Source organism: Nannospalax galili, unplaced genomic scaffold (assembly GCF_000622305.1).
Source record: "Nannospalax galili isolate Female #2095 unplaced genomic scaffold, S.galili_v1.0 scaffold304, whole genome shotgun sequence".
Taxonomy (NCBI): Eukaryota; Metazoa; Chordata; class Mammalia; order Rodentia; family Spalacidae; genus Nannospalax; species Nannospalax galili.
The window spans coordinates 3,220,002-3,230,954 of NW_008352325.1; the positions used below are offsets into that span (position 1 = coordinate 3,220,002).

The following is a 10,953-nucleotide window of genomic DNA, read 5'->3' on the forward strand; positions in this document are numbered from 1 at the left end:
TGTGGTAGTTAATGACTGTCAACTTGACAGAATACAGCGCCACCTAGGTGACGAACTTCAGATCGTGTCTATAAGGGAGTTTCTAGACTGGGTTAGGGTGGGAAGATGCATCTTAAATACGGGGACACCATTCCATGGGCTGGGTTTCAGACTGAATAAAAAGGAAAAAGCAAGTTGAGTACCATAATTCATCTTTCTCTTCTTCCTGAGTGAGGACGCAATGTGACCAGATGCCTCACATTCCTGATGCCACGCCTTGCCAGCCATGATTTATTGTATCTCCTGGAACTGTGTCAGGCATATGACCTCAACATAGAATTCCCAAGAAGGCAGTGTGGGAGGGAGGAGGAAGTGTGATAGAAGGATCTTGCCTGCTGCCACACAGACAGAAGGGCTCACCATAGAGATTTTTCTGGCACACCAGGGGCAGGGGGATAGATAAGAAACCTTACATGTAAAAGCAAAAAGACCTTAAGAAAGGAGAAATACACAAATCCACAATCATAGCACACACCTCTTAATAACTGACAGAATAAGCAAACAGTAAGGCCCACACATAAAAGCTCCAGAAACAGCAGCAGGAGAAACTAGAACTGGCAATCCGTTGGGACAATGGAAATACCTCAACAAGTTTCAGAGAAATTAAATTATATCCACTGACCACTATATATAGAAATTATAGTCTTACATTCAACCTGTCTCAAAAAAGAAATTATACTAAATGGAAAAGCATAGTGTTAATTAAATGATGGACAGCAAATCTTTCATGTAAAAGCAAAAGGACCTGAAAACTCAGGAAAAGGGAAATATTATTTAAAAGGAAATTTCAGGGTTCTGGGAAGATAACTGTCAATAAAGTATTTATCGCACAAGCAAGAGAACCTGAGTTTGGATCCTTAGCACCCACATTAAAATTCAGGCATGCTGATGTGTGCTCATAATCTCAGTCTGGGGAAGCAGAGGCAGGCCAATCCTTGAAGCTTACTAACCAGCAAACCTAGCCACATCAGTGAGCTCCAGGCTCAGTAAACAGACCCTGCCTCAAAAAAGGAGAGTGATAAACTCTACTGGTTAGCATCCATAGTGCTGGAAGGTGCTATGCATGCTACTGAAAGGAAAAAATAATCATCAACCTCACCCAGCTGTGCATCCTGTGAACTACAATAATTGGCCTGGAACGATATGCCCACTGGTACAATAGTAGCACAGAAACTGTGGGAGTAACAAATCACTCTTTTATTAGATTTAAGGTCTACTTCAAAGAATGGAAACCATAGCTGACATGGGTATCAGGCTTAAGAGCCTGAAGCTAGACAGGTCACAGGACAGAAAGGAGAAGCTAACACTAGTTTTCCACTAAATAGTTATCATATTAAACTGTCTCCTAATGACTTATTGCTCTACCCATAAAGTAATGTAGTGCTCATCTCTCACCAGAACTTTGGACTGGTGCCAGCAGATAACAATAAACATAGAAACCCACATCGGGCCAATATATAGAGAATAAGAGGCTACAGTATGCTTATCCCTAATAGGACCCCTTTATCAAACTTCTGCCTCCCAAGGCTCAGGGATCATTGCAGAAGAGGAGCCAGAGGTAGTAAATGACCACAAGGAAACAGAGTTTTCCAGCCAGATGATCAGTTATTCATTTGAGCACACAACAATAGCACCACATACACAAATCTCATGCAAGCCCAAACTAGACAAAATTCCAGCATAGACATGAAGAAGTGTAAGGAAATCAATTGAAACTGATGGCTGCTGGGAGGGACAGAGACAGTCTCTTTCAAGAATGGGACTCTTGGTAGGTTAAACAGGCTCCAGTGGATGGACCCATACTGAAGGACATTTGGGGACACAAATTAGTCTCTATAGGTCTTATTATTATATGTAATAGACTACATTAAATTGGATGGGTGACAATAAGAGGATGTCTCAATAGGGAAGGAAATCTAAATACCATCAAATTATGTTGTATGAAAATGGAAAAGTTTCAATTAAAAAAAGGACAGTAATAGAGGAAGACATCCAACACTGCTGTCTGGCTGCCACACACTCACACACCTACACACACAGGAACACATACATATGCTTTATACATACATACACACATACAAACACAATAACAATAATTTTAAAAAGGAAATTCCCTTATGCTCAGCTTGGCTCTGCGTAGAAGAATATTTATATACTCATTATGTTTTATGATGACTAAAATGATCATATAACTAGCATAGGAGCACCAGGGTGAGAAAGCAATATGGCCCAGGACTCAAGCTTCATCCTTCCTGACGGCAAATCAATTGATAATTCTTACAGTGAATAAATAAAGAAATGCCATCTGTGTGTCATTGAAGGCTATGATGATCGATCTAGAAGACCTTGATAGACAAGTTCAAAGCAGTCCATTCCGGGGAGTGAAGACAGATGGTGCTCATCTAGGGGAGATTTCCTGGTCATAGAGTCAGTAATCGTGGGCATAAGAGCCTTAGTGGTAGAGCTAACTTTTTACAAACAATTGAAAACAACTATGTAGATGGCACGATTGTCATGTAAGTACATGCAAGTCCATCTATAATAGAACTTCAAGGACTTCTCAATAATTATCTCTGATGAGAAGAATTCTTCTCTGGCCTATTTTAATTCTCTAATGTTTCTACAACAGCATATATTGTTTTGTTATGAAGTAATTTTCAAAAGTTACACAATCAACAAAAGCAACATCCTAAATGGGTACCCATTCCCGGAAGAGCATCCACATATCTCAGGCAATCATGCTGTCCTGATAGAGATTACAGAATGAACAAATGTGGACATGATTAGGGATAAATTCTAAAAGAATGTCTGCACTAATGCAAGTTGGTTCTCTGGCTAGAGAGTTACATGCGCAGAGTGGCAGGGCTATCTGCCTAGCATGTACCACACTAGGTCCTGGATTCTATTCTTAGCTCTGCAGAAAAAAACAAATGAGGTATGCTTCAAGTCTGTGTTCAGCCTCCCAGGAGCCTTGAGGAATGCCTGTCTTCACCCTGTGTCTGTTGATAAAGGACTGAGCAGGGCTAGATGGAAAACAACCATAATCCCTTTCCAGTTTATAAACTCTGAATTAATGTTGGAGCAGGAAGAAGAAATGCACTTTATGAAGAAATTCAGATCATGTTGGTCCCACATCTTTGGTCCCACACACTTGTAGGAAAATGTCTGACTCTTTTACTTTTATCCAAAAATGGTTGTGCTTCTTGGCAACAGATTATTTAAATAGAACTCAGGTCCGCTTCCTACTCTAAGACATTGTATCAACACTAACACCACACAGTGTACTGGAACTGGGCACAAAAGCTCTCAGACCCATTTCAGTCTCTGGCTCCATAATATACAGGATAGAGATTCTATTTTTGAGCACTATTTCATTTTTAAGTGTTTTAACTTGAAAATTATTTAATGCATCAGCATTTATTATTAAAACAAAAATTAAGCATCTCTAACCAGAATATTCAGAGCTTGTCTACCAAGCTTATGCAGGGCCCTGGAGTCTAATCAGAACATGTGAAATCTGAAATGTTTCAATCTGAAAGATTTTAAGTGCCAAAATGAAGCCACAAGTGGAAACTCTCACACCATGAAACATGGTTTCATACAGAAAATTGTTGTGAAAAACTATCTTGAGGTTGGTGTAGGATGTGTGCAAATGCCAAAAGAATTCTGTATGTAGATTTGGGTCCCATCACTAAGCTATCTCCTTAAGTATAGGAAAATTCTCCCAATTTGGAAATATTTGTGTCCCTAGCATTCTAAGGGACACTCAATCTATATGTACTGCTTTTTTTTTCAGATATATGAGTGTTTGGCCTGCATGTATGTAAATGCAACCATATCATGCAATGCCAGAAGAGGCTAGAAGAAGGTGTCAGATTCCCGTGGAACTGGAGTTATAGAAGGTTGTTAGGCTGTCATGTGAATACTGGGAGCTGAACCCCAGTCTTCTGCAAGAGCACTTAACCGCTGAGCCATTTCACCAGCTCCCATACCACTTTCTGTTTTATCTTTGAGACAGCGTCTCTCTGCAGCCCCAGCTGGCCTGGAACTTGATATGTCAACCAGGTTGGCCTTGATCTGTCCCTGCCCCTGCCTCTGCCAAGATCTGGGACTAAAGGCGTACACCACCAGATCCAATTGTACCAATTTTCTAAGTAGCAGATTCATCAAAAATTATTTTCAAGTGTAACGATTATGCTTAATGAGATGCTTTCTTTTCTCTAGCCTTCATGCTGCAAGCATATCTGAGCCCCTCTCCTATGCCAAGCAGAGTGCCAGGGAAATGAAACAATTTGACACTCTTCTTTTTCTGGTCTCCAAGACCCAGCCAGCTGGTTCAGGCTACTGGCAGCATCTCTAGGATGCCTGGGGCAGAGTCCTGACTCTGCCTCAATTGCTGTTTCTAAGATCAGTATCCTCCCAGTATGAGGAATATCCCAGGCCCATCTACATCTTTGTGTGGAACTGGTTCTCCTTCTATGTACAGTAAACACGTGATGTTCAAGGACTGATGGGACACATGCATAATACAGTAACAGGGACAGCCAGGGCTATATAACCATAATGTCTGAAAAAAGAATGAATAAATATATTTATTGGTTAAAAACCGAAGTGAATTAAAAGATTACAGCAGAGATACATGTTTGCTAATTGACAGATTAGAAAAAGAACTGATCTCCACATTTTCAAATCAACATAATTACTTTCAATTTACTGTTAGTTCAATAGTAATTTCTTATAAAAACCAGCCTTGTAACTCACAGTTCTTGCTTTCTAAACAGAAGCCTTCCTTTTTAACTAAGTTCCTGAGAATTTCATACATGAGTGTTGTCTTTGCATTATTTCTGTCCCTCCCAGCCCCCTCCAACCCCTCCTATTCCCTTCTCCATTTCTTGTCCTCACTTACAAATGATTGTATGAATATTACCTAATTCTTTACAAGCCAAGTTCTGAATTGGCAAATCAGAAAACTTCTGATATGAACTTCTTTTTTTAAAAGGCTTATTCTATTTTAATGACTCAGGCCACTAGGTAATGATGCTTTTCTCTTATGTCTGCACATAGTGGTGCATCCAACTCAAATGCTTCAGGTTACAGATAGGGAGAAGAAAGGTGAACAGGCAATGTTACCAGCAACTGCATAGCCTTTGGGGTAGGAACCAAGCATCACAGTCCTGAGCAGGTAGACCCCACCTACCCATCAGCACCCTTACCATATGTCTGCAGGTCTTCAGTGAGTTTGTCCATGTCAATATGTAACTGGCTCTCTACAAAGTTTCGTATAAACTTGTTTCTTAGAGCATCCTAAATGAAAAGAATGAAGCATAACAAAAATGATTGCATCTAGTCCTCTTATCCAATAATACTGACAAAGTTTTACAACACAGGAAAAAGACACATAAAATGGATTCACTTAAAGGAATTGCCAATGTATCACAATAAATATTAAGTTAACATTTGATACAGTCTTGAACCTTGAAAAACAAAAGAAATGATTATGAAAATTGTTATTATAAGTGCAGTGGTGCTAATACTGAGATAAATAATGGAATGAGCAGATGTGGGTGGGTTTTCCTAAGGAAGGTAGGTGACTCTCCTTTTCTTCCTGAGATTCATCCTTTACATCACTTCATGCAGGCCAACTGTCTGTAGGGAGGTAGTGCTTACACACAAGGGCAGCAGCCCTCCCCAGGCCTTTCTTGGTCCTGAAGGGCAAAGCCTGCATCATGCTTCCCTCATGGCTGACAGCTCTAACATTCTCTGTCGATGCTTTTGCTGTGGAAGTTTCTCCAAAACTATTCTCACTGACTTAATGAAATCCTGCATTTTGATTTCACAGTGAATACGTGTGTGCTCACAATACACTTCCATATCCAACAACCTACAAGCAAACTGAGAGGGGAAAATGCTGATGCATTGGGCCCCAAAGCCAGAATTAAGATGAGAGGGTTAATTATAGACTTTGCTAGTCCTGGACAGGTGTGATGGTTCAGCATGTAAAGGCGCTTGCCTTTAAGCCTCACTACCTGAGTTTGATCCCTGGGACTGACTTGGTAAAGGAAAGAACTGACTCTCTGACCTCCATAAGCATGTACTGTGATACTGGCCTATACATGTATGAACACACAGAAATAAACTAATTTTTTAAATGATGTTGCTGTTCTTGGAGACTACGTAGAGTCATCCAGATTTGCCCTTATAACCTGGGCTTCATGCTGGGCATTCTCACATGATCTGCATGCATCTTCTCTGTTTAAATCTTTCACTGCTCACACTCTCTCATCTCATGAAATCTGACTACTTGGTCTTTCTTAAATCTTATTTATCTTCCTTTACGAGACAAGACACTATATGGGGTACTTTATTTTTATTTAAAATTTTTGAATTGCTTAGTATGTCATATGTGAGTACTGTATTTACATCATCTCCACCCCTCCTTTACCCCTTCCAACTTTTCCCATGGTCCCCAATCCCTCTAAACTTTATGACCTCTTCTTAATTATTATTGTTACATATATATGTATATATTAGTTCCTGAGTGAGTTCATTTAGTGCTACTTCTATGTACATGTGGTTAGGGCTGATAACTTTGGATCAGTTAGCCCATCAGGGAGCTCGTCACTGGAGAAAACTGATTCTCCCTCCTTCAACAGCATGGACTGCCTGTAGCTCTTCATCTAGTGGTGGGACCTTGCGAAACGTCCCCCATCCATGTTGGCATAGGAATGGAGTATCTTTTTACACATTAGTCCATTTAATTTAGGCAGCATTCCTTTGAAGAAACTACTGCTGCCTTTTATTAGAAGTAAAATCAACTGGAGTAGATATGAGCATCACCCGAAGTCACTAATAATTCCATCTAGTGTCAGAAGCAGGCGTGGACTTTAGTTCAAGCAGACACTGCCAACTTTCCCTGAGCAGGATCCCGAGTAGAAACTTATGACTCTGCAGTCTGTGTAAAGCTGAAAGTTCTGTGAGACTGAGCATGTGAGTGTGGTTTCTGACATGACTTCTTAATGAGCAGTACTAACTACAGCCTTCCTAGGGAGTCAGGCACCTCTTCGTGTTCTCATGGCGATTACAATACAGTATGTCAATATTTATAGCATCAGCAAAACCTTATCAAGACCTAAACTTTTTGTAATCAGACCCATTACACAAAATTTGATGGTATCTGTATTAACAATTAACCCATGAGCAAACAAATTAAAGAAAAATAACATTGCATCAATAACGAAGGCAGAGCTGAGGTCACATGAGAATGAGGTTCGCAGACACCATCTCCAGGACCAGAGCAGTGCAGGGGTCTGCACTCGAGTGTGTCATTTTCCCTGAAGCCACTCCTCCACAGGCTGCTCTTGGACAATGGCTACCAAGGCAGGCCCTCCCTGTGTAGGACCCGACCAACCCAGGACTCATCTGTCCATCACCAGCTCAAGCTCCATGGCTCCTTTGCAACCTGACCACATGTTCAGGAACCTGCAAGGCTGACCAGGGCCCTGGAGCCCTGCGTCCTCTCTTCTCTCCTTCCCTCAGGGTCAGATGAGTGCCATTGATGCAGTGTCATCTACTCTGTCCCAATTCCCTTCTTTTGCTGTAGTAGCTGTTTCCTGTGTGAAATTTTTATTAAAATAGTATTTTTCTTATTCTGTGACTTTTCATCTATTGATAGAAGTGCATTGATCATATACACTGCTACCTCTCTCCACCTTCCCCAGCGTTCCCTACCCCATCCCCATCCCAACTTCATGTCTTCTGTTTAAAATGTATTTGTTTGTTATTAATAATCCCCATTTGGGAGTGTCCATATTCACTTGACTGTGTGGCTACCCCCTGGGGCATGAACAGTCTGTTAATGTCTATGTCTCCAAAGTAGAGTTCTTTGGGGCTCCTGGAATCACTCGGTAGTGTGTCCTTCCTCTCAAACTCCACTCCATGGGCTCCACAGAGCCTAGCTCAGTTATGCTCAGAGCTACTAATATTGCCTCATTTCACAAATAAGATGCCCAAGGCACGACTGTGTTCAGGGACGAGTCCGAGACCACACAGCTGCTGTAAAGCACAAGGGTGTGGAAGGAGGCCCATCCAGTGTGGTTCCTAAGTGCATGACTTGAATCCTTTGTCTGGTAAGTAAGCCAAACATGAACAAAAATATGCACCCATTCGCTCACCCCATCAGATTTAAGTTAGGGATTCATAAACGCCCCAAAAGTTATTAGGTGAACCACTGGAACTAACGTTTTCCTGGTAACAGTGAAGAAACTGAGCTAGTTTAAATCATAACCCACTGACTTTTTTCAATATGAGATTATCTGTTTTGTCTTTATTCACATGTGTTAATTATACATAGTAAAGGGTTTCATCATGACATTTGCATCTACAACACATTTTCATCCTATTTGCCCCCATTGCCTTCTCTTTCTCCTTCCCCTTCCCTCAAATCTCCTTTCCAGTCATCTGTTTTTTTTTTTGTTTGTTTTTTTTTTTTTTTTTTTTTTTGTTTTTTTTTTTTGTCTTTTTGAGACAGGGTCTCTCTGTAGCCCCAGCTGTCCTGGAACTCACTATGTAGACCAGGCTAGCCTTGAACTCAGAGGTTTGCCTGCCTCTGCCTCCCAAGTGCTGGGATTAAAGGCTTGTGCCACCACGCCTGGCTGTTATCCAGTACTTTTTAAAATATTTTATTATTTTTTTAATTTTATGTGTATAAGTGTATTGCCTGCATGTATGTAACTGCACCCGTGTTGTGCAATGCCTGTGGAGGTCAGAAGAGGGCATTGGATCCCCTGGAATTGTAGTTACAGATGGTTGTTAGTCGTCAGTCAGTGCTGGGAATTGAACCCTCTCCAAGAGCAGCCAGTGCTCTTAACTGCTGAGCCATCTCTCCAGACTCTCATCTGATTTGGTTGATTGTTTTTTGTTTTTTTTTTTTTTTGGTTTTTGGTTTTTGTGGGTTTGTTTGTATGTTTGTTTGGTGACCCATACAGAATATCAGGAAATGAAAATTAGTATAATAAACTCATAACTGAGAAGAATGTAAGCTATTTTTAAAAGCACTAAATTTATTATAGAATTAAAACCAGCTTTAGCAAATTATTAATTTTACATAGTGCTATCTTGCATGGGTGAAACACTAAAAATTCATAAATATTTTCACATATATTCAATCTTATGGAAATTTTATCAACTAAGAAAACCATGCATGCCACCACCAAGTTGAAATGTCTTTTTTTTAAAAAAATATTTTATTTATTATTTTTATTTTACATGTAGGTGTGTATTGCCTGCTTGTAGGTAAGTGCACCCGTGTTGTGCAATGCCCTCAGAAGTCACAAGAGGCTGTCGGATCCCCTGAGACTGGAGTTACAGACAGTTGTTAGCTGCCACGTGGGTACTGGGATTCGAACAGGGTCTTCTGCAAGAACAACCAGTGTTCTTAACTGCTGAGCCATCTCTCTAGGCCCCCAAGTTGAACTTTCTACAGGGGCACCCCAGTATCTCAGCCAGACTATAGAAAGTGTTCACCACTCACCTGCAGCTGGTTGAACATTTGGCCATTTCCACTTCCCTGGAAAAGGCTGGACAACTTCAGGAGTGTTTCTGATAAATTTTTTAGCTTGTCCACAAAATAGAAAGTATAATTGGCCTGCAACACAGAGCACATGAAGACACATCTTATTTGGTTGTCACATCAAGTCAGCTCTCCAGTCTGTAGCAACTAAAGCAAGACAGCATCCTATGTGATATGGTCACAGGAGCAAAGACTTGCAGGCAACCGCACACTGCCTGGGGCAGCATGAAAGCTTCCAATGCCCCCTTAAGGATCCCCACACCTCAGACCTTTCTTCTAGATCTTTCCATCGTGCACTGCCTGGCACTCCACACTGTATTCCCAGGGTTAACCATACATAACTGACAAGCAAAATAGACTTATTTTGCCCACATCTCCTTCTACTTCAAAATATCTTCTCAACTAATATCTAAGCATTTATTTTCCAATGCTGGTGAGGATTGTTATTCCTTTATTGCTGCTGGGAGAATACACTGTGCAAGATTTTTCTAAAATAATTTGATATCATAAAATTCACAGATCCATAAAAACATGCATGCCTTTTTCCTCTCAGGATAAAAAGAACCTATCCTAAGGAAATAACTTAAATAAAACATGAACCTGTATCTATGAAAATGGCAATTAAAAGAATTATACTTAATACTGAAAATAGTCTTCTTTGATGACAAAGAGGAAGGAGCATTTGAGAGCATGGCCATTTCTCCTGAGGGTCACAGGGGACCCCCTCAAGGTGGCAAAGGGGGGAAAGAGGAGTCAGGACAGATAACAATGGAGGCCACAACCCCTCAACCACCTCCTCATGCAAATCAGGAATGGGATTGTTGTGAGTACAAAGCTAAACATTTTGATGTTTCATCAGCAGACCTGACACTGATATATGCTAACACTCAGTATGCTGGTAAAAAAAATTACACAGGCATGAAGAGAGTGAATATATCATCAATGCAATGCATTTAGAAGATTCATAAAAACTCTTAAATTTGAAAATAGGGAATATCTACATAACCTGTACAACTATATTGTGTGTATGTGACTATATATAGATATATAGCAGGTTCTTAAAACTTAAATAAATAAAACTATCCTAACAGCCTACGTATGTACATCCTGGCTTTTCAAATATCCAAGAAAAATTTACTTTAACTTTATTAAATGTTAGGATACAAAGAAATTTCCAGTAAAATATCAAAACACAAATTATTTAGACACATATTACTGAGTTAAATTTTTATCAAATGTTTATGAAAATAACTGTGAAATTGACAAATTGAAATTTAAAACATCATAAATACTGCTTCAGTTTTTAGAAACTTATTCAATATATTAATTTATTATAAATAATAATA

General features: G+C 40.0%; 1 protein-coding gene across 1 annotated transcript in view; it reads right to left on the bottom strand.

Annotated features, from left to right (window-relative positions):
• The window catches only part of Abca13 (ATP binding cassette subfamily A member 13), a 449,044-nt gene that overhangs the window by 277,758 nt on the left and 160,333 nt on the right, over positions 1 to 10,953 (bottom strand). The window contains exons 28-29 of the mRNA XM_017802262.2: positions 9,569 to 9,682; positions 5,253 to 5,343 (exon numbers count right to left, since the gene is read on the bottom strand). Coding sequence (XP_017657751.1) covers positions 5,253 to 5,343; positions 9,569 to 9,682 — 205 coding nt within the window. The remainder of the gene's footprint in view (positions 1 to 5,252; positions 5,344 to 9,568; positions 9,683 to 10,953) is intronic.